Source organism: Podarcis filfolensis (assembly GCF_964270895.1).
Source record: "Podarcis filfolensis genome assembly, chromosome: 15".
NCBI classification, from domain to species: Eukaryota; Metazoa; Chordata; class Lepidosauria; order Squamata; family Lacertidae; genus Podarcis; species Podarcis filfolensis.
In genome coordinates, this window is record NC_139618.1 from 29,557,403 (window position 1) to 29,580,626 (window position 23,224).

General features: G+C 51.3%; 2 protein-coding genes across 3 annotated transcripts in view; one reads left to right on the top strand and one right to left on the bottom strand.

Annotated features, from left to right (window-relative positions):
• Positions 1 to 16,959, top strand: part of DSCAML1 (DS cell adhesion molecule like 1) — a 169,037-nt gene extending 152,078 nt beyond the window's left edge. For both annotated transcript variants that reach the window (XM_083588260.1, XM_083588259.1), the window contains exons 20-33: positions 4,015 to 4,154; positions 5,747 to 5,900; positions 6,002 to 6,119; positions 6,205 to 6,368; positions 6,753 to 6,851; positions 9,379 to 9,567; positions 10,819 to 11,106; positions 11,214 to 11,369; positions 11,972 to 12,002; positions 12,352 to 12,470; positions 13,117 to 13,269; positions 14,845 to 15,039; positions 15,522 to 15,833; positions 16,389 to 16,959. In XM_083588260.1, the coding sequence (XP_083444386.1) occupies positions 4,015 to 4,154; positions 5,747 to 5,900; positions 6,002 to 6,119; positions 6,205 to 6,368; positions 6,753 to 6,851; positions 9,379 to 9,567; positions 10,819 to 11,106; positions 11,214 to 11,369; positions 11,972 to 12,002; positions 12,352 to 12,470; positions 13,117 to 13,269; positions 14,845 to 15,039; positions 15,522 to 15,833; positions 16,389 to 16,876 (2,606 nt within the window). In that variant the 3' untranslated portion in view covers positions 16,877 to 16,959. The remainder of the gene's footprint in view (positions 1 to 4,014; positions 4,155 to 5,746; positions 5,901 to 6,001; positions 6,120 to 6,204; positions 6,369 to 6,752; positions 6,852 to 9,378; positions 9,568 to 10,818; positions 11,107 to 11,213; positions 11,370 to 11,971; positions 12,003 to 12,351; positions 12,471 to 13,116; positions 13,270 to 14,844; positions 15,040 to 15,521; positions 15,834 to 16,388) is intronic.
• LOC310750699 (uncharacterized protein) lies at positions 16,909 to 23,141 on the bottom strand. Its single transcript, XM_083589211.1, has 4 exons — positions 22,536 to 23,141; positions 21,609 to 21,719; positions 20,761 to 20,812; positions 16,909 to 18,615 (listed from the first exon to the last, which is right to left on the bottom strand). The coding sequence occupies exons 1-4, from the start codon at positions 22,587 to 22,589 to the stop codon at positions 18,497 to 18,499; spliced, it is 336 nt and encodes a 111-aa protein (XP_083445337.1). The 5' UTR covers positions 22,590 to 23,141; the 3' UTR covers positions 16,909 to 18,496.
• Between the last annotated feature and the right edge of the window lie 83 nt (positions 23,142 to 23,224).

Below are 23,224 nucleotides of genomic sequence, written 5' to 3' on the forward strand. Positions count from 1 at the left end.
CCCTCCTCCCTAGCAACTTTATGCTAATAGTGTGTGTTAATTAGAACTAAGAGGGTTGAGCTTGGAGTGTGAATGGAAGTGCCAGAAGCCTGGTGCAGGTTGAATCCAGGAAAGGAGGAAAGTGGGATTGCCATTTCCCTCACCTTCGCTGCCAGGCATGGAGGATGGATCTCCTTGTGGTGAGAGAGGGCAAGGGGCCTCACTGGGACTCTCCAAGCACTGCCAGGTCAGTTGCCTCTGCTGGCTGCAGGTGACACCCTGCGGGGAAGCCTTCGCTTTCTTCAGGACAGCTGAGACTCTGGCCTGCAGGGCAGAATGAAGAAGGCCTTGAGGGGAGGGTGGGATAGCCAAGGGAAATAAGTGGCTAGAATTCATAGTTGGCAGGATGGATGGGGCACCATGGTTTTCATGATTTTGAATTTTGCAAGATCAGCCCATTGTGTGTCGCAGAAGGATTGGCTGTATCTGAGAAGGGCTAAGCGGAGTTTTTCTTCGCCCAGGCATGGCTCAGGGTTTTTGCTCTTTTCCTGTTCAAGTGGGGATGATCCACCGTGTGGACAAGTCACAGGGATCTTCCTTGGGGCTTCAGCCAAAGGGCAGGAGCCTGGGAGCCCCTGCCTGGGAGCAGCAGTCTGAGCCACTATAGTGGGGAAGATGCTAAATGGAGGAGGGCTTTTTTCTGCTTCTGCCAGGTGCTTCCTTTTGTCCTGCTTGGAGTCTCTTGCCAAGTGGGCTGCAACGAGTGCGCTGCCCTGAAGCCTTGGCTTCCTTCTGCTGCTCTCTGGCCCCTTGCTCCACCCAAATGGCAGGCAAGACTGGAGTTGTAGGTTTTGTCTTGGGCCTGCGCCAGCCTCACTCCCTTCCACCGCCACCCCCTCCCCGCATCTCCATATCATGGAGTGGTTGAGTGGCTTAAGTACCACCCCTTCCTCCCCAGCTGGATCATCCCAGTCAGCTCGGGTCTCAGTGCCCTCATTTAAAATTAAAATCTGTCTCATTCAGCCTCAGCCATGAGACTGAAGCGCCTGCTTCTGCCAGAACAAATTGTGTCACTGTTTTCTCTCTGCACCCCCTCTTCTGCCCTTGGTCCTCCTGGGCTTCTGCTTCTGCCTGAGCTTAGGTGCGTGAGCTGAGCTGGAAGTCAGACTTGGTGGCGGGGCTACATGAACCAGATGCTTTGCATCTTCACAGTCTCTTCCCCCATCCAAAGAGGGACTGTGAGGCAGCAATGGGGAGAGAACAGCAGCAGAGGAGGGCAGGGGATGCGCCATTGAGAACAACTCCTAGTCCATGGGTAGGCAAACTAAGGCCTGGGTCCGGATCCGGCCCAATTGCCTTCTAAATCTGGCCCACGGACAGTCCGGGAATCAGCGTGTTTTTACATGAGTAGAATGTGTCCCTTTATTTAAAATGCATCTCTGGGTTATTTGTGGCACATAGGAATTTGTTCTCCCCCCCTCAAAAAAAAAAAAATAGTCCGGCCCCCCACAAGGTCTGAGGGACAGTGGACCGGCCCCCTGCTGAAAAAGTTTGTTGACCCCTGTCAACAAATAGGGATGCTAGGACTGTCTGGGTTCACAGGAACACATTACCCAAATTAGACAATACAGGCATGTCTGCTATATGTACCTCTGGGGTTGCCTGCAATGTCTTTTTTTTTCCCCAAAAAAGAAAACAAAGTTCATGGGTAGTAGAGCTCTTGCATGTTGCAGGGACCATTGCAGGTATATCTGCAGGAGCAACCAGGTGTGGCCCTCCTTTACCTGCCAGGCATCCCTTTGTAGTCCTCCTGCCGGAGCTCAGACAGAGGGTTTTGTCCTTGCTGCGCTCTTCTCTTGGTCCTCTCTTTAGTGGAGCTGCTGGGGAGTCAAAGCAGACCCCCGTCCCGGGCATGGGGTGCTTCCCAGGCCTTCCCCCGGTTGGCTGCTTTAAACACCTGGCATCCTCCTTAACAACCAAGAACCTCAGCAGGAAAAACTAGCAGGATCCACCATTTGAGGTCCAAGCAAATGGTATGGGGTTTGTTGTAGACCAAAGGAGATAACCACCAACTTCAGCTGAGGACATCTCTAAAGAGGGGTGGGATGTTGGCACCACGGCCAAATTCCTGAAACACATGGGTATTCAGGGTGTGCCTTGCAAGAAGCTTGGGCACGTGGCATGGAGTGGGAGCCAGGAATAAAATCTTTGAGAAAGGGCCTGGGAATGAGTCCTGCAGCCCCTGTGGATGACTCCGGGGATGGAGCCGCTGCTGTCTTGTGCCCTTGAGGTCAGGATGAATTCCTGTCCTGTCATTTGTTTCAGCTGGATGCTGCCAAGGGTCCTTCTGCTAGAGAAGCAGCTAGGAAGGGCATTTGTTGATCATTCTGTCCTCCCACTTGGAAAGGCACTGCTGTTTTCCCATTCCCAGTCCCCTGTTTGCTTAGCCAGTCCCAACAGAGACTCAGGAATGTCCCACCAGAGTTCCAGCCTTCCTGCATCCTTTGCCAGAGCAACCACATCTGTACTGTTTCCCCACAAATGGGTCTCTGCTGGGCTGCTGGGGCAAAGGCTGTTTGGACAAGCAGATGGCCGTGGCTGATTGGCACGAAGAGATCCAAGAGGACGGCTGTTCACTCGCTTGGCCATTCCCTGCCTCCTCTCCTTGCCCAGGTCAGCTGGTGCACAGATGCATTTTTTGAAGTGGGGAGCTCTGGTGTGCTCGTACTCTGCACATCCGTGACGCATCATGTGGCAGCGGATTGTGCAGTCAGAATTCAGCATCCTGAGCATCTTGTGGCACTGCTGAAAAAAGGCACCTGCTTGGTGGAGCTCCACATTCTGGCACTTGAATCTGTCCTTTTAAATGTGTTTGTAGGAGGGGTGGTGGTTTTGAGTTCGTTTTGCTTTCGTTCTTGCTTTTATTATGCATTTTTGTGTTTTTTATCTCGTGTTTTTGTGCTGAGATCCACCCTGAGATCTTTAGATGAAGGGTGGTATAATAATTAAATAATATAAATAATATAAATACTTCCCCTCCATGCCTCCCCATTTTTAAAAATTATACAGTACAAAATTGGTACACATAAAATAGTTAGATACAAGCTGAAAATTCTGAATATCCAGTACATAAATCACTTTCCCAACCTGCTTATTGACCTATTGTTCATTTATTACATCTTTAAAGCTGCACCATTTCCCCCATCTGCCCTGCTCCATGCATTTTCCCCAGGGCTGTGGGCTTAGGAGCCCTTCCTTCACCCTGCCTGGCCATGCCAGGCTTCCTCAGCTGCCTCTGCCACCATCAGCGAGGAGCAGCACAAGAAGCCCTTGTTGGAGCCCCTTGTTGCTTAAATATTTACACCGCCTGCCTGGCCTACTTTGGAGTCCATTAAGCTGCTCCCAGGTGCCCCTCAGCCTGCCTAGTCCTGTGGCAGGGAACAGCCTTGTGGCTTTGAAGTCCCAGACCTGCCATCTTCATGGAGGCACCAGGTGCAAGGAAGAGCCTTCTGGCTGCCTGCAAGGATAGTGTAGGGGGTGTGGGGAGCAAGGATCCAAAGCATGGGGATTAAAAGCTCACAATGCAAGGGTGTGTGCCTGTGTGTGTTATTCCTTGGCTTCCAGTGCAGAACTACTTGTGGAGTGTGAAAACCCAAACAGGCGCACCTCCTAGAGCAGCCTTGTTCAATGGGGTGTCCCCTAAGATGTTACAGCTCTGATCAGCCTCAGCCATCAAGGCTGCACGATGATAGGACTGATGGGGGTTGTAGCACCAGGTTGGCAATGGCTGTTCTAGAGGAACTGGTAAGCTCTCCTGCCATCTACCTGCCCAGGTACTGCAGGTGTGCTGCACCCCACAGGGCCACCTTTGCAGGATTTTTCAGAAGACGCAGACTTCTCTGGGAGTGAGCTGTTCAGAACCTCCCTTTTCTACCTGTCGGCTCTTGCGCCGCTTGGTTGGGAAGGAAGGACCTGCTGTGCTCCATCTCTGCTCCTCAAGAGTCACTCTCCCCTCTCTCGTTCTTTCTCACCCAGTTCCCGGTCCTCCTGCTGGGATCAAAGCGGTCCCTTCTTCCTCCAGCAGCGTGGTGGTCTCTTGGCTTCCCCCCACCAAACCCAATGGAATCATCCGGAAGTACACCATCTTCTGCTCCAGCCCAGGCTCTGGGCAGCCGGTGAGTTGGGCACAATGAGCTTTTGGGAGGGAGGGAGGTGTGACTAGGACCATGCAATGCCATGTTCCTCTGAGTGAGAGATGCTTGAGTGATGGAAAGATAGCACACCTGCTCCAGAGGATGTTCTCAGTCAGTCCTGGGATGAGGAAGAGGCACAATGTTGTGATGTACGACATCCCTCCTCCCTGGGCTTGCTTGCGGGGAGGGGAAAAGCACTGCTGACCCTTGCAGGTTGCACCCTCCCCAGCTCTGACAAACAGTGGCAGCACCCTCGGGGCCACCTCCCATCAGGCCGAGGGCTGCAATAGGCTGGGGCTGCCTTGGGTAACCAGGCCTGCACATGCCACAGTTATGTGGTGGTGCAGTCCTGGCAGCGAGCAAAGCCGTGGGCTCCTTTGCTAGATCCTTGCACAGATTTAGAGGCAGCAGCTGCAACAGGAACTGCTTGGGTGGCATGAGGACACCGGCTAACCTGTTTCGGATGGGAATGAGAGGGAGAGGCCCGTTGCCCGTCCTGGCCTCTGACCTGGCACCATTTCTGCTTTGCGGGGTGTCACTGTGCTGCTGCCCCCATGCAGTGGGGGAGAATGGCGGGGGGCAGCAAGGAGACATGCTGCACCCACCCACCAGGGGGGTAAATCTTAATCCCTCCCCAGGCTTGCAGGGGGCAGGGGCATCCATGTGTGGCGCTCGCAGACTCCTTTGCTGTCCCAGCCCATTGTGCTCCGGAGCCCCCCAAGGGAAGTCCTGCAAGGGAGGCAGGCTGGGCAGGAGGGTCTGCTTATCAAAACCTCCGACTCAGGTTCATTTCAATATCTGAACTGCTGGTTTCCAGGGCAACATAATCTTTTCATCAAAGCAACTGGTAAAACCGCTGGGACCCAATATTGTTTCCTTGGCATCTTGTCAAGACTGTCATTTGGCTTAAAAATTATGTATGCAATGTAATATTTATGTTTGCATATTTAAATATTGGTTAGGTTTTAAATATACTCACAATGTACATGCATGTGTGTGAAGTGCAAGTCTCCTGATGAGCGCATGAATAAAATGCATGCACGCCAGTCAGGGATGATGTCTGGAGTAACTGCAGAGAGTCAGCTCTGTCTTCTGAAGCCCAGAAAACAAGCTGCTCCTCACAGCCTTGCAGTGTCTTGTTGGAAGGCCAGCAGCAGCCTTAGACTGCTGCTGGCCTCTCCCAGATTGCTTTGCTGAAGGTGCTGGCATTGAAGCTGGGGCTGTCTGCTTCTTACCTGCAGTGGGGTGGGGTTTTTGTTCATAATCTTCCTTCTTACTGATGCATGTCCTGGCTGCAGATGAAGCACACAAACACACATACGCAGAACCTTTCTCCAAAACACTCAGTAGAGCAGGTTAGATATGAACTGAGTTGCATTAATTGATGTGCACTTGGGCTCGAAATGCCACATGTAAAAGCTCAGAAGAGCATTTTTTCAAATTATATCCACCTACGATTCCTCATGCATGTGCGCGCGCACATGAAAAGCCATTTCCCTTAAAATGCAATGCAAGGTTGCTGGCTGGCTGGGCAGGACCCCAATGAGAGGTTGCTCTTTGGTCTTCTTTCCCAGGCTCCCAGCGAGTACGAAACCAGCCCTGAGCAGCTGTTCTATCGCATTGCGCACCTGAACCGTGGGCAGCAGTACATGCTTTGGGTTGCAGCCGTAACCTCGGCGGGACGTGGCAACATGAGCGAAAAGGTCACCATTGAGCCTGCTGGAAAAGGTTTGGCCCAGGAGGTGGGGGACACCCCAGGGGTGGGGCTGGGGGAAGTCCGTTTCTCGGGGGGCGGCACCTTCCTCACCTCCCGCTCCTCCTGCTTGCAGCCCCAGCCAAGATAATATCGTTTGGTGGCACTGTCACCACCCCGTGGATGAAGGATGTGCGCCTGCCCTGCCATTCAGTTGGGGAGCCTGCCCCAGCAGTGAAATGGACCAAGGACAGGTAAGGGGAGGAGGGAATCCCATGCCCGGCAGCTGATCCATCTCTGTGCTGGAGCTGTTTCCCACACGGCTCTCCTCCTTTGCAGTGACGACTCTGCTATTCCGGTGGCCGTGGATGGGCACCGCCAGATCCAGACTAACGGCACGCTGATTCTGCGCTCTGTGAAAGCTGAGGACTCTGGATACTACACCTGCACAGCTACCAACACATGGGGGTTTGACACCATCATTGTCAACTTGCTGGTGCAAGGTGAGCCAGAGGGGGGAAGGGTGATGTCGCTAGATCAGCAAGGGGCTACTGGCCCATCCAGCAGAGATCGTGCAAAGAATGGGCCCTCCTCCTTCTCAGAGACCCTGGGCTGCCTCTGCACGTGTGTGTGCATGTGTTTGGGCCAGAGTGGCAAGCCTGTTTTCAGCCCTGTCACCATCTCCTGCAGGGGAAGTCTCTCCTTGAAACAACCCCCTTAGGGCTTTCCGCAGAGGTGCCCTCTGCCCACACCACCATTTCCCAGGCTGTCCTGCCAGTTTTTTTGTGGGTCCACCTTCACAGGCCTCCCCGCAAGCTCCACAGAGCATGTGCTGAACAGAGTACTAGAACTGGATTTGGCCAACATGCTGCTTGTCTTTTTTCCAGTCCCCCCTGACCAGCCCCGGCTGACTGTATCAAAGACCTCGGCCTCCTCCATCACCTTGGCCTGGATCCCTGGTGATAATGGTGGCAGCTCCATCCGAGGTAAGCACAGGGGCTGTGAAGGGTGCCTCTGTCGGTCTGTGAGGCAGTTCTTTCCCCCCAAGCATCAGGAGGGTTTGAGTGGTGAAGGAAATAACCTGGTCTCCTCAGCTGCAGGAGAAACTGTTCTGTCAGGCTTGCCAGACCCTCTCAAAAAGCTTTTAGGGGTGTGGGAGAGAGTATTTTTATTCCTAAACTCCCAACTGAGAGCCCCATAGAGCATTCACTTGGAGAAGAGCTGTGTGTGTGAGTGGGAGAGAAACGGGTAAATAGAAGTTTTGAATTATATTTGGTTTTTGGAGGGCAAGAGGGGCTTAGCAAGGGGCCCAGGGACCTCAGAAGAGCTCCGGTCCTTGTTTGTGCAGAAGTGCTGGAGCAAAAGGGCTCCCGTGTTGAGTCTGGTTTGTTTTATTTTATTGATACAAGTATTTATATACTGCCCTCTCATAAATATCAGGGTGGTTTACAGCTGCGTAAAGCAGAAAACCATTAAAAGCAGTGCAGAACACTCAGTGACTGCTTAGGAAAATGTTAAAACAACTGCATAGCTAGTCAGGCTGAAAAAGAGACGGCTGAAAGAAAAAAGTGAGGCTGCCTCTGCTGAATCTCTGCTGGAATAGTGTTCCACTGCAGGAGACCAGTGACACTAAATACCCAGCTTCTGACTGAGGTCAGTTGGGCCTCCATAATACAGGGGGAGACTAACATTCTCCTCTGGTTGATCTGAGTGATCAGGCTGAGATATAAGGTCACAGGCTGTCCTGAAGGCATCCTGGACCCATGTTGTTCAGGGCTTTTCTGTATCAGGACAAGAGCCTGGAAGCTGGCCAGGAGCATATGGTGGGCAGCCAGACCCGATGTCTTAGCAGGGGATGTCACACGCTGTCGGCCATCTGACCCCATCAGCAGCTGGTGCATTCTGCACTGCAAGGCAGCCCCACCGAGAGTGCATTGAAGTAGTCCAGCCTCGAGGTTCCCAATGCGTGGACTACAGCAGCCAAGTTTTCCCCAATCTAGATATAGCCGTAGCCAAGACCGATTCAGGGCAGCTAAGCCTGATTCAGTCCTGACACCAGGCCTAAACCCAGACCAAAGTGGGTACAAAATAATTAATGCCACCCAAGAACTTGAAGTTGCTCTGCAACCACCCTCTCTGCCGCCTTTCCCCAAACTGGGTATTGGTGACTGGCCGTTGTCTTGTGTTTATGATGATTACTAATTTGCTTCCAACCCTCCTTCCAAGGAGTCTCTCTCCACCCACCTCCAACCCATTTTAGGTTCCCAGGCTGAGAGAGCCTGGCCCAACGAGCCTTGTGGCTAGGTGGGGATTTGAAGCTGGGCCTCCCTGCTCTGTGCCCAGTGCCCTGCTTAGGAGATGCCTCTTAACTATTTCCGGCAGACTCCTTCATGGAGGAGGATATTTCATGCCTCCATGCAAAACAGCAGCCTCTGTTCTTTTCTAAGCTGGTGCGAGTCAGTGTCCCCTGCCCCCTCCCTCAGCTCTGGAGTGCTCCCAGGGCAACAGCTGCAACCCCAGAAAGGGGGTGGGGAGGGTAGAGGATGGAGCCTTCCTGCTGCAATTAATTAAAAGCATGGAAGTAATTACAAGCCCGTCTCCCTAGCCAGCAGTTCTCACTCCAGTGGCTTGATACATTTCCTTTAATTGGATTGGAACTACTGAAAACAGCCAGGTTGTGCAACGGAAACCAGCAATGCACTAGGAAAGAGGCTGGTTGTGGCCGCCCCGCCTGCTCCCACAGGGAGGCAGGCAGGCTGTGTGGGGCAGGCGAAGGGAGGAGCCTTTCAGGGCCAAGCAGATGACCAACTGATGCCACCTGCTGGAGTGGCAAGAGACTTTCTCATTGCAATTTTGCCCACTTTTGCTTCTGGCCTTGCCCACCAACAGCATGTGTCCTTCAGAAGGGAGTGTGGCCCTCAGGCAGGAAGCAGTTCCCTGCATGAGAAAATTAGCAGCTGATCCCGCTCTGCTGTGTCTTGGCATATTTTTTTTACTGATCCTAGACCTTCTACCCATCTGCTGCCTCCTCCTGTATCACAGGATATAAAGTGGGGGGCGGGGCTTTTTCAGGTGGCCTCCTCCTCTCTCCTGCTGCTCTTAGCTGGGACTCTGGGGTTGGGGTTGCCCTGACACATTCTGGCTTGCTTGGGTGGCTGAGCTCAGCCTTTTCACAAGGCAACAGCAGTGGCAGAGTATTTGAGGAGCCTTTACCCTGAAATGAAGAAATACCTGCAAGCACCGACCTTTTCCCTTCCTGGACAAGTTGGTGGGATCATCAGGGGTGCCCTGAAACTCAATGCCTTGGAGGTGTGGGGGTATGGGGCAGAGGGAATAGCAGTTGGGTTTCATGATGGAAGAAAAAGCACAATATAAACGTTCAGATTATAAATAATAAACCTAGTGTTCTGGGGGTTTCCATTTAGTAGGGTTCTCTGGCTAGTGTTACCTTCAGCTCTTCCTTTGAACATGGCCCCCGCCATGCCCATTAACCCTTCTCTGCCACCCCTGCAGGGTTTGTGCTGCAGTACTCTGTTGACAACAGCGAGGAGTGGAAGGACGTCTTCATCACTTCCACGGAGCGTTCCTTCAAGCTGGAGAGCCTGAAATGCGGGACTTGGTACAAGGTGAAGCTGGCGGCCAAGAACAGCGTTGGCGCTGGGCGCATCAGTGAGATCATCGAGGCCAAGACCCACGGCAGAGGTGATGAGGGGGGTGACGGGGAGGTTGGGGGATGGGCAGCTAGAGGCCAGGCAGGGAGGTCAGCCCTGAAGTCGAGACGAAGCAAAGCTTCCATGAAAGCCTTGGAAGTGCCCAATAAGACCCTTAGATGTGACGATTTTAAGAAATTGGGTTTATTTATTTTTAAGGAAGGTTGGAGGGTTTGAGCCTAGGTGGGGATGGTTGGTTTGGGCAAGCGGGTGGATGGGAGGAGAGAAAGAAATATTTGCTCCTGGATGTGGCTCCCTCCTTCATTCCTTAATGTGGCTGCAGTCAAGGCTGGGGTGTTTTTACTGAAAAAGAGAAACAGCTAAGAGAATGTGCCTGATGAGCCCTTCCCATCTGGCTAGCGTTGGTCGAAGCCCGCTCCCCTAAATTGAGCAAGTGCCCACAACCCTCCTCCAAGACTTGGTGCTGCCCCACCCACACCTGCATCAACAACATGTTGAATTATTTTAGACATTTATACCCCACCTATATCTTCAGAGGCAGATAACAGTAATCAAAAACAGGAAAAAAACCCAATGCAATGCCCTACCTGTAGTAACCTAACAGTGCACATTGAGAAATTCCAGCAGCACAAACATAACACACAGCTGAGCCAGCAATTAACCAAAGGTGTGTTTTTAAAAGTCAGGTTAACTACCTGAAGTGGTATAGTGACAGGGGCCAGCAGACATTGCTCAGCACAGAATAAGTGCTGCTGCTGCTGCTGCTGCAACAACAACAACAACAGGAAAATGACACCAGCCTCCTCTCCCGAGGGTAACAGATTTGGGACCAGGCCTCAGATGATGATCTGAGTGTGCGAGGAGGAACGTGTGGGGGGAAGGTGGTTCCTAAAGTACCCATATCCCAATCTGTTAAGGGCTATAAAGGTTGAGGCCAGCGTTTTGATCAATGTGAGAGAATGAAAAGAGATGACTGAAAACTGTGATTACAAAGCTGCCAGAAGTTCAAGAGCAAGAAAAGTCAAGGGGAGTCCCATTATAGGTTGTGTGTTTCACTTCTAATTGGTTCTAAGTCAGCTGCATAGTTTTCAAGGCCATTTTAAGAATACGGTAAAACGAATGTGGGGTGTGAAGCATGAATGAAAATGTGACCCGTGTAAGTTTCGTTGCAACTGATGCTTGCTCAGCTTGGCTCTTGGACTCTGGCCTCAACAGGCAGCGCCCACCCATCATGAAGAGCCGGTGTCTCCTCTGACTCTGGAAACCATCATTTCCCTTCCAGAGCCCTCCTTTAACAAGGACCAGCACCTGTTCACCCACATTAACTCCACGCATGCCAGGCTGAACCTGCAAGGCTGGAACAGTGGCGGCTGCCCCATCCTGGCCGTCGTCCTAGAATACCGGCCCAAGGGCACCTGGGTCTGGCAGAGCCTGCGGGCCAATTACTCCAACGAGGTCTTTCTGACGGAGCTGCGCGAAGCCACGTGGTACGAGCTGCGCATGAAGGCATGCAACAGCGCCGGCTGCGGCAATGAGACCATGCAGTTTGCCACCTTGGACTACGATGGCAGTGAGTGGGGACGGGGTGGGGTGGGGGGGTTTGGGAGGGGCTGGGAGGCAGGGCGGGAGAAGGCCTCCCTCTGAGCCAGGGCTTGAATGCCTGTCCTGCTCCAACAGGTACCATCCCACCCATCAAGTCCGCCCAGGGGGAGGGCGACGACGTGAAGAAGCTTTTCACCATTGCGTGCCCCGTCATCTTGGCCACGCTCGGCGTGGCGTTGCTCTTTGTCGTCCGCAAGAAGCGGAAGGAGAAGCGCCTGAAACGCTTGCGAGGTGAGGCCTGGGCTCTCATTGGGTCCCCACAGAAACACTCCAGAGAGAGGGACTGAGTAGCAGCAGCAGAGAGGCCCATGGGAGGGAGATGGGTGCACACACAGTAGCCAGAAGTGTCTGCGGCTTGTCTGCTTAGTTGCTGCAGGTGGCGGCACATGAGCCCAAGCCCCTGGGGAGGTTCTGTGGACAGTCAGCAGCCCTGGGCAGGAAGCTACAGGGGTTTGCGCTGGGCTTTCCATCAGCCAACTCCATGCAAGACTAAGCCAAACGAGGCTGAGCAGGGCTGGAACTTGGCTGCCCAGCTGTGTGGTACGGGGAAATGTGATATCACTTGCCCCCACAGGACTGGAAAGCACTAAGGGATCTCAGTGCTCCTCCCACAAATGATTGTAAAGTATTTTTGGGGTTATTTCAGGCAGAATATGGCCACTATTGCCTTTGGAATCCTTTTTTTTTGCGGGGGGGGGGGCTTAGTTTTGCCAAGTTGCAAAGGGTTCAAGCCCTAAAGGGGCAGCTGGGGTTTGGGGTGGGAGAAGAGACATGACTTTGCCTTTTTCCAGTGTCTCCACTCATAAACAGCTACTCTTTTCCCCTTCTTGCAGATGCCAAAAGTTTGGCTGAAATGCTCATCAGGTGGGTATTGACAGGAATCTTTTTAGCACGACACTCTTGTAAGACACATACATTGGTAGCTTCTGGACTTGATACTCTCACAAACTTTTCTGCATGGGGCGGGGGTGCAGTCCCACTTCACTTAGTCCTCTTACCTGCACGGGCCCAAGATTTCCCCACAGTTGAATCAGGCCTTCTTCCTGGTCTGAAGAACACCATATGAGCCCCATATAACAGGGACTGTTGCAGCCTCTTGCCTCAGTCAGGAAGCTGGCCACCTCCTGTTCATATGAGATGTTTCAAGGCAAGGCTGCAGGAAGGGTTTACCCAGCCCCACTTCATGGTTGCTCTTTGCCTTTCTTCTTTGCAGTAAGAATAACCGGAGTTTTGACACGCCAGTGAAGGGGCCCCCGCAGGGCCCTCGACTGCACATTGACATTCCCCGTGTTCAACTCCTCATTGAGGACAAGGAAGGAATCAAGCAGATAGGTGAGCTCCCAGACCTCAGCAGCCATTTGCGGCAGGTTTTCCCTGGTGAGGTCTTGAAAGGTCACATGCTGGACTGTAAGCTCCTTTTTTGCATCTTGCTCTGGTCACTGTCTGTCCCTGGTCCAGAGTATGGCTTCCTCTGGCCAAGCCCCTGTCTGAGGCCGATTGCCTTTGACCCGTGTGCAGGCTCCGCCCAAACAAAGCAAGGGCAGTTGGAAACTAGCACTGCAGTTTCTCCTCCAGCCAAACCTATAGGATGGGACTAGATTCAGGTAGGTAGCCGTGTTGGTCTGATGCAGTAGAAATATATGAATTATTTTTTTTTAAATTGTCCTATTCAGTTGAACTTCGTCAGTTGAAGAAGTGTGCATGCACACAAAAGCTCATACCAAGAACAAACTTAGTTGGTCTCTAAGGTGCTACTGGACAATTTTTTAATTTTTTAAATATATTTCTATAGGAAGGGAGTGGGCAAAGCCTCACACTGTACCCTGGGCAATGGGAATAGACAAGGCTCAGCAATTTGCAGTGGATCTTTGCATGTGGCTGAGTCATACACAGGATAAGGCCAGCTAAGTCTCAAAAAGTGGGCTTTCTAATACCGATTTTAAGATGCAAGCTCAGTTTCTGAACTCCTTTTCCATAGGAGATGACAAGGCAACCATCCCAGTGACGGACACAGAATTCAACCAGGCTGTGAACCCACAGAGCTTCTGCACTGGCGTTTCCCTTCACCATCCAGCACTCATTCAGAACACAGGACCCCTGATAGACATGTCTGATATTCGCCCTGGCACCAGTAAGTACTGGAGGACAGCTTCAACAGCCAACTTCTGCCTCTGCTCTAGCCCCAGCTGGCCCAAACATGAGAAAGGCATATGATGTCCTATCGAGCAGCAAATGTGGGCCACAGTTCAGATCAAGTGTTTCCAAGATCAGGCACCACTAAGGCCTTGTTGGGACTTGTGGCAATGTCAGCAGCAGGAAAGGAAGTGCCTCTGACCTATGTTAAGTCTGTATATTGCACCTTGGGTTTCTAACATGGTTCCTCTAGGGTGGAATCACTGGAGTGGCACTTCAATAATGCTGCTGCAGGAAGCCAGCCAGGTAGGTGGAAGTTTCAGGTAGCAAACAGGCTAAGGAACATTGCCAATCCCTAACACAACTTCTGCACAAATGGCTTTTTACAAGACGGGAGCAGGCATGTCAGATGTCAATGGCAAACTAGTCCAAAAAGCATATTAACCAGAACTCTAGGCTGAAGGGGCCATCTAGAAGGTAGGCATGCATGCATTAGCCACACTCCTCATGATCCACCCTGGGACTTTGCATTCGATTTCTTACTTACCACAGTCAGCTCACAGCTTGCGGGATCACAGCTTTATAACCAGCTGCAATTGTACAGATTAATGCACCACGATCGAAAGCTTAAAAACCCTCTTGGTGTGGAAAATGCTTTTAAGCTGTCTGCCTTGCTTACTGGGCTCTGGAAGGCTCTTGTGAGATCTCAGATGGCTCCAGGAGACCTTTGCCTTGCATGGGGGGCAAGGCAGGGACGGTTGCACAGCGGCAGCTCCAGGTTTGCTCTATCCATGATTGTGGCTTTGCACACAACCCCCTGGAATGTAAACCACCACCCCAAGTTGTAAGCCTACTGTACATGAAACCTTAAGAGTACAGGAAAAATAGGATGGCTGTGGTATTGCTGTAGTTAAGTCTTTTGAAAATGATGCAAGATCAGGAGTGGGGGATCTGTGGGGAGCCTCTAGCTCTTGCTTAGGCTACAACTCCCATCATCCCTAACCATTGGCCATGTTGGCTGCAAGGGCTGATGGGAATATGCAGCATCTGGAGGGCTGCAGGCTCCCCACCCCAGTGTAGGAAATACCTTTTAAAGATATTGTTTAGTCGTTTAGTCGTGTCTGACTTTTCGTGACCCCATGGACCAGAGCACACCAGGCACTCATTTCTTCTACTGCCTCCCGCAGTTTGGTCAGACTCATGCTAGTAGCTTCGAGAACACTGTCCAACCATCTGTTGTCCCCTTCTCAATCTTTCCCAACATCAGGGTCTTTTCCAGGGAGTCTTCTCTTCTCATGAGGTGGCGAAAGTATTGTAGCCTCAGCTTCAGGATCTGTCCTTCCAGTCAGCACTCAGGGCTGATTTCCTTAAAGATAGTGCAGCACAAATTACTGGGCCTGATGAAAAGCTAGTTAAATCGAAACTCACCTATTGTAGACTTGCATAAATACGATCCCACTGCAGCGGCAGACTATGGAAGCAACAGCAGCGCAGTGGCAGAATCAAGTTCTACATTGGGTGTACCTGTCTGTGTCTGCAGAGCCTGAGTGGTGCTCATTCTCTCCTCTCCCAGATCCGGTTTCCAGGAAAAGTGTGAAGTCCGCACATAGTACCAGGAACAGATACTCCAGCCAATGGACCCTTACCAAGTGTCAGGCCTCCACCCCAGCACGGACCCTCACCTCTGACTGGAGGACAGTTGGCTCCCAGCATGGCATCACGGTGACAGAAAGCGACAGTTACAGTGCCAGCTTATCCCAGGATACAGGTGAGTCAAGACAAGCACATGGACTACAGAGCATGCTTCTTCTGGGGAATAAATACAGGCCCTCCTCTCTTGCTCTGGAGCCAAGCCCCACTATCTCAGCACCTCCACAGAGAGTGGGGCTGGGTGATAACTGGTTTTCAACATTGTGATATATCACAATGTCTGAAATAAGGATGGAGCTAGGTAGGCATTGGCCGGTTTCACGGTTTTTCCCTCATTGTCATTTTTGCACATACAAAATCATGTTTTGCAGTATATTGTCAGGTGAATATATTGGTTTTGGATAGATCACCCAGCCCTGAAGAAACACAGGCTTTTTTTGTCCCAACCTCTCAGGGGTGCATTCCTCAGTTTCCAAATAATCTTACCACACCCAGGAAGAGGTGACTTGAGTACCATGGAACTTCTCCCATGGGTGCAGTGACAGGGCCTCCCATTTTCACACTGGTTCTTTAACTCCCAGTTTCTCCTTGCTTCCTTAGACAAAGGGCGGAACAGCATGGTGTCCACAGAGAGCGCCTCATCCACTTACGAGGAGCTGGCACGTGCCTACGAACATGCCAAGCTGGAGGAGCAGCTGCAGCACGCCAAGTTTGAGATCACCGAGTGCTTCATCTCCGACAGCTCCTCTGACCAGATGACCACGGGCACCAACGAGAACGCCGACAGCATGACCTCCATGAGCACCCCATCGGAGCCCGGCATCTGCCGCTTCACGGCCTCCCCGCCCAAGCCGCAGGACAGCGACCGTGGCAAGGGGGTAGCTGTGCCCATCCCTCACAGAGCAAATAAAAGTAAGTACTAGGCAACTGCAGTCTTGGGTGCTGCCCCTGTCCTGAAATGGAGAGCATTATAGAGACGGCTGCACTGAATGAAAGGTGTGGGCAGCTGTGTAGCCCAGGCACCCCCAACCTGCAGCCCTCCAGATGTTTTGGCCTACTACTCCCATGATCCCTAGCTAACAGGACTAGTGGTCAGGGATGATGGGAATTGTAGTCCAAAACATCTGGAGGGCCGGAGGTTGGGGATGCCTGGTGTAGCCCATAATCCTCGGAGCTGTAGGCAGAGGATGCCGTTCTCAAATAGACTGTCCTCTGCCGTAACATTTCTTTAGGGTAGCATTTCCTGTTTCAGCAACATCCTTGCCCCCAGTTGCTACCATGGCCCTTGCACTAAAGTGAGGGTCTTCTTGGCAGCCACTGTTCCTTCACTCACAGCCGGTCTTGACAGACTGGGCTGCTTGCCACCCTTCTCCCCTGAATGTGATCTGGCTTTGCAGGCTTCCAAGCGCTTGACAGAGCACGTTCCGACTGAAAGCTGCCTTTCCTTTCACCCTCTTCTTTCTGCAGGCGACTACTGCAACCTGCCTTTGTACATGAAATCCGAAACTTTCTTCCGCAAGCCAGACCTTCATGACCCATGCCCAGTAGTGCCGCCCCGCGAGGCCTCCATCCGGAACCTGGCCCGGGCCTACCACACACAGGCCAGGCACCTAACGTTAGACCCCAGCAGCAAAGCCTTGGCTGTGCCCCACGTGAGTGCAACCACGACTACCTTACCTCAGCGGACTCTGGCCATGCCTGGCTCAGCAAGTGCTGCTCCTCCTCCTCCTGCCACCGCTGCTGCTGCCGCCGCCACCACCACGGCTACTGCACCCGTAGCTGCCCCTGCCTCAAGCACTGAACCTGCTGCTGCTCCCAGTGCTGAGCCACGTTTGCCTCCCCACACCAAAATGGGGGGGTCTAGAGACTCGCTACTAGAAATGAGCACCTCTGGTATAGGGAGGTCCCAGAAACAGGGAGCTGGCGCCTACTCAAAATCCTATACACTGGTGTAGCAATGGACACAAGACAACACAGACTTTTACTCTTTTCCTGAGTTATTTATATTGAAATAAAAGAAGCTCTTGTACAGAATGGACTTTTTTTTGTATAAATGAAACTATTTTCTTCTTCTCCAAACCTGAGGGGGGAAATCAGCCAAGGGTGCAAAGCATTTGGTAATCTTTTTCACTGAAGGTTTTGCTGTTTCACATTGTCTTTGAAGAGAGCACAGAAGTAGACTGTGTGGCTCTCTTCTCTCCCCCTATCAAGCAACCCTGTTGGTTTTGAAGAGACTCCTTTGAGACACTGCATGTTGTTTTACTGTTTGGAAAACCATAGGATTTGCTTCAAGTTGCATCTGCCTCTGTGTTAATACATTTTTATATAAAAACAAAAAGCCAGCAGTGTGCAATAAAAGTTATGTTTCTATAACATCAGAGCCCTTTGTTTGCGGTGGGGCCAGATCCATAATGGCATGTAATGCAGGGCAGTCAAGAACTCTCTTGAATGTGGAAAAAGATCACACAAGGTGGGGTATCCACAGAGTTACACGGGGAAAATAACTTCTCTTTTATGACAGCAGTAATGTCTGCAGAAGAGAGGGAAACTGTCAGAAGGGACACTATAGCATAAGAGCTCTCGCTGTTCTAGAGTTTACTTGACCCAGAGGTATGCCCTGTAGTTCTTTACCTGCACAGTTATTAAAAGGCAGTGCATGTCACTGCATGAAGCTAGCATGTGAACTCACACACATGAAGCAGTTCGTAGTTTTATACAAACACCTTCTCTTAAACATTACCAGCTATTCAAAAGCTCAGATTAAATTCCACCTGCCTTAGAAATGCCGTTTCCCTTTCTAAGATACAAAGCAAGTAAAACCCAGCTTGTCTAAAGGGGCTAGCTATACAGCACAAAGAGGCAACATGCCGCCATTTGCTTCCTGGAAATAGAGCCAGCTCTTCTGACGGGCAGGTCCCAATAAAGGGCAAATGACCATCAGTCTTGTTTTTTTGTTTCTACAGGTGGGGGAAATAGCTGGGCATTTATACATCAGGCACCTAAACTGTATTCTGCTAGCCCTGCTTACTAGCAACCAAGTTTCATAGGGCATGAAGGTTTGCACACAAGAAGATGGCAGTGGTGCAAGACAGTGTCAAATTGAACAGGGCTATGTTCCAAAAACCACTTTTAGAAGCGTTTCCCTTAGTTCCATAGCAGAGGGCCAACCTCCTGCCCCAGATATGGCACTCTGCCACCCTCCACTCAAGGAGGGTAAACATTTAGCCTTTTCTATCACTGTGCTGTAGCTCATCCTTAACCAAAGCTCTGCACCTAAGCACCAATTTGCAATAAAACCTCACCTAGAAAGCCATCAGCAAATGTGGCACGAGGCCATCCCCATCCAGCAGTTGTCTTACTCACAAAGTGGTCAGGGCCCCTCATGTGTGATTTAGAGACTGCAACGCATTTTTAGAGGACGGCAGAAAACTTCAAGACACTCGGCTATACAGAAAAGCTGTCCAAAAGTTGAGTAAAGACAGGCTTTACTAGCACACAAGGGTCTTTCCCCCTTTCGTCCCACCCACCCCTTTCTCCAAAACCCATGCTTCTCTTGCTTCCAAATATGCTGGCTTCTACTTTCCATGCTTGTGTTGGTGATATTTGCGATAGTGAGTCTGGATGGTCACAGCTGCCCTCTCGGTTGGATCACTCACTTCCTCGCTCCTGCTGCTGGACACAGGGCTGGAGTCACCTAGGGATGCAAGGGAAGGACAGCTCACTAGGAGAAAGGGCATTGCCGGCAAAATCAGAGCAGCCAACACCACCTGGGCCAGGATGGAGAAGGCAGAGAACAAGCCAGAACTGAAGAGGTGAAGTGCAGCTGGGAGCAGAGATGCAGTGTGTGTCCCTGCCGTATTTGGATGTTCATGGTAATGATTACTTGAGCTTCCCACCCACAGGATCCATGCGCTTGGGAGCATGTCTGCAGTGAGAGCTTGCCAAGGAGCATTCAGGTTGTCCTTGTAAACTGAAATGCTGAGGGCATGCAGTGGGTTGCCCCTGCTGCTGAGATGTCCCTGAAAGTCCAAGGCACTACTCTTCCCTCACACAATGACCAGTGTGCATCATCTCCCAGCCAGCTGCCCTACAGGAAAGCTGCTCTCTGCCTAAAACTGTCTGGCTCGGGAGATGTTGGCTGAACACCCTCACCCTGCAAGCGACACAATGGAGCAACGAGATGGCAGACAGAGCAGAGCATTTTAGTGTAACGCTTACGTCGGTCACTGTCCTTGCAAAGAATGGGTGCTTATCCAAGTCCCCCTTCAACGTCATGGTTGAAGGTGTTTTTCTAGGCTATAGCTAGGCCCCAGAGACAGCTCTAGAAAAGGTGGTGTGCTCATGTGTGATCTGTGGGGCTGGGAGGCCTCCAACTTTAGCACCTGAGGTGAGGAGGGCTCTAATACCAGCAGGCGACTGGAGACCACCCCCGCCAGACTGCAGATCTGCAGCATGAACTGCACAGCCACGCGTATTAGGAGCAGATGGTGCTGCTGAGAAAAGCAAAAACACAAAGCAGGTGCTCTTTGTGCTTTCCCCCCAAAAGGGGGGAGGGGAAGCCTGGAATGCAATACCTTAAGCGTCTTCCCACCTCCAGCTGTACAGAATATATTACTGTTGTTGTTATTATTATTAAGCATCTGTTTGTCGCTTTTCACAAAAGAATCTCGAAGCAACTTAATGACCAGACAAAATACAAACAGGTAAAATCAATTAAAAGACAACACTCCGTAAAAAAATAGTAAACTCTGGGTGTCTGAAGGTAGGCTTATTTTGGAAAGGAGACATTCTGGCAAAGCCCTGTAGCAGTATAGCTGCTTCACCTAGTGCAGAGACTACGCTGCAATTGGCCAAGCAAAGAAGCTCCTCTCGTCTTTTCCTATTCTGAGCTCAAGCTACTATGGTGCAAGTAGCCTAGCTCATGGCATAGGGCTGCCTCCTTGGCTTCTTGTACAAGGTAGCTGTGCGATGCGGGATGCCAAAGTAGAATAGACTCCTCTATAGACCACACTCCAATTTGGAGTGATCACTCAAAGCCAGGTCTGTATCATTCTTCTGGGGACAAAGGTTGTTTCCTGCAAAGTGTTTGACTCCAAGCCCTGCCTTGTTGCACCCATGTTGCAGATCAGTCTTCCTGCACCCATGCAGTTATCAGTGTAGCAAGGCTAAGCTCTCCCCTTCCCTTAAAAAAATAGCATGGCAGGAGCAGAAGTAATCACCCACTATCAAGGAGGAAGGGGGAGTAAAAATATGGAATTTAGTGACATCAACTCAAGAGACCTGACTAGCTTTTTCACCAGTGTTTTGTTAAAAAAACAACAACAACCCTACTCTTTAATTTTCTCTGTGGACATTACAAATTTAATCTCATTTGGTCACTTGCAGAAAAAGAGTGCATTCTCTGCACCCGCCATTCCAGCTCACCACCTCTAATCCGATTATCATGCAAGAGGCACTGAGAATAGCAACATGAAAAGCTTATTTGCTCAGGACATGACTTTGAACCATGGCTGCAAATTGTCCAGCTATACCAAAGGGGGAGCGAGGTGTGGCCACGGGCATTGGGGGGCGGGCAGGGAGATGTCTCATGGAGGAGGGAAGCATCTGAATGCACAAAGTGTGTGTGTGTTTGGGGGCGGGGGAAGAATCCAGCACGGTCTGAATAGATCCACTGATTGAGATAAATGCTGGAGGAAAGCAGTGTGTGTGTGGAGGGGGGGTGCCTGCTGTTTTATTTTTTATTTAAAGGTAGGCTCCTTCATACACCAAAAACAGTGGCAGGCTAGTTAGAAATCCCCGCACTCAGTGCCTGTTGACCTTGAGTTTGCAGCACTCTCACCTCTTCGTCCTGCGACCCCGTAGATATTGTTCTGCCGAGAACACCCACCTTTCTGGAAAGAAGAAGCAAAGTCTAAACAGACAGACAAGGGGGGACTGTGGTGCTCAGCCAAAGGGGCCAGCATGATCACTGCTGGCCATTCATGCTCCAGAGAAGTTCACAAGCAGAGCAAGATGAAAAGAGCCACCCCCATTGTATGACCCCGCAGCATTTAGCAACCGAAAAGCTGCATGCCACCAACCTGGGTAGTAGCTGCTGATAACAGATGTTCCTGAGCATGAATTAGTTTGACCCCGTTACAAAGGGACCCCGGGGAGAGGCCTCTGGTGGCACTTCCCTTTATTAAGTCTGGTTATTGAAGCAATCCCAGCATCAACTGCTGAGTACAAGTTTCAAGCAAGCTGGAAACAAGACCCAAGTGGGTTTGGTCTGGTTTTCGCTCAGGGTTAAAAATCACTGTTGCTGCAGCAACATGGACCAAGAGAGTCTTCATGCATATTCATGCATGAACAGTTCCATATTCTGCCTTAAGAACTGCCTTAAGGGGGGGGGGGAGAGCCACAATAGCTACTGTGCTGCAACCAGCAGCATCCTCTTCTGTACTTCTTCCTCTTCTGTAGCCCCCTCCCCTCAAGACGGCCTATTCCTCCTCCTCCTCTTAGCTTTCATTTGCAGCATTTCCCTCTAAATATCCCGACATCTTTCCAGGAACTGAGCCTTTGTCTCCCTTGCCCTTCTCTTTGCATCCATCTTCATCAGACAGAGGAGCCAACCCAAGTTTGAAAGGGAACAGCCATGCTCATTTCCAAAGCCTCCAGTGGCCGTCACTAGTAGGAAAAGACACCTACCCCACTGTCTCTGCTGGCACGGCGACCCGGAGTCACACACTGGACCTGCCATGGCAAGGGCTGGTGGACAAGGTAGGGCAGCGGCTCCTCCTGGAACAGGCTGTTGCCAAGCTGGGCAGAAGGCAGAAGAGTACAGGTTCATATTAAGCGAAACCAGGGCTCCACCTTGTCCCTTCCCCTCCAACATACCCCCTCCACTTTTATCCATTTACAGGTGTCACTATCATGAGGGACCCCCATGTTTCAGAAGACAAAGAAACCACAATGCCCAGTCCAGAATCTCCTGGTGCAGCAGAAAAATAGAAGCAGCCCTACCATTTATGGGACTGCAATTTCAGCATCGATTCCTGACAACAAAGGGTCCCTGAGTGGCTTGCCCAGCACCTCGAGGCCTCTCTGGCAGAGTCTCCTCTTGGGCCACAGAGGCAAGCCCACCTACATGGGATTTAGCAAGAGCCAGACAAGAGGGAAGCTGGGCCCCAAGGCAGCGCCTGGACCCTCAAGCAAGTCATCCAGATGGGAAGCAGCAAACTCTTTTTCCTGCAACTTGGAAGCTTGGGCCAGCCAGAGGCTTGCAGTTTGTGCAAAAGCTCCAGTAAGGAGGTGACATGGCCCTGCAGCTGCTGGAGCCCCCCACCTCAGCAGCCCAAATCAAGCTGCCCCACTTGGTCCTCTGCTGGTATCACACATGGTACTGCTGGGCAACACCCAGCTTGCAATAGATAAAATTCCTAGAATGAAGCTTCGAGCTCCAGCTTTCAGGAATGCCATGCTGGATAGAACCGGCACCCTCCTTTCTAGTAACATCACAGCAAAACTAATCCCCCCTCCCATGCCCAAATAAACCACAGGGAAGGGAACCATCTTCTGCTTTGCTTTCTGCCATTACTTCCTAAGGCCTTGCTCTAGAATGAAAGAAGTACTGACCTGACCCAATGCTTTCACCATGAAATAAAGTGCTGTCATCAATGTCCCCAGCATGGTGAGAGAAGTCAAGAAGCCCCCCACAGAAGGCCAGCGTGCCTCAGGTCAGTCCGTGACGAGCCACACTCCTGGTGCGTCAACAGGGCCAGCCGCTGCCAAATGTCCTAATGAGCTTAGAGAGAAGGCCTGTCCTATTTGAAAAACCTGCTGCCCTTGGGAGCCTCTAATCCCCAAACACTTAGGCCCAAAGAGCGTCACGTTCCCATTCACTCTCTGTCTCGCACACACATGGAGAGCACTGGGCAGGAGTAGATGCGCAGATCAGGGATTAGGAGTCAAGAGGGAGGCTTGTGGTTTTATTTGCTTTCCCGGGGATTGCGCTCCGAGCAAGGGGCTGCATTGCCACTGAAAACAGAGGAAGCGTACAAAAAAAATCTGCCAATAAAGGGATTCTCTATCTATGGCTGATCAGAAGGCAGAATTCCGTAGCCAGCAAAAGGGCAGTGTGGTTTGAGTGCATTTCACATTTTTCAGACATTTGTGGATGTAGCTATCGGTAACAGCAACTTGCTCCTCCGTCACCATCTTCCATGAGGGCTTCTGCATTGACTGCAGAACAGAAATCTGGCAGCTAGAAAAGTGGAAGGCTCAAGAAACAGTGAATGGATGGGGGATACCAGGTGAAAGGGCAG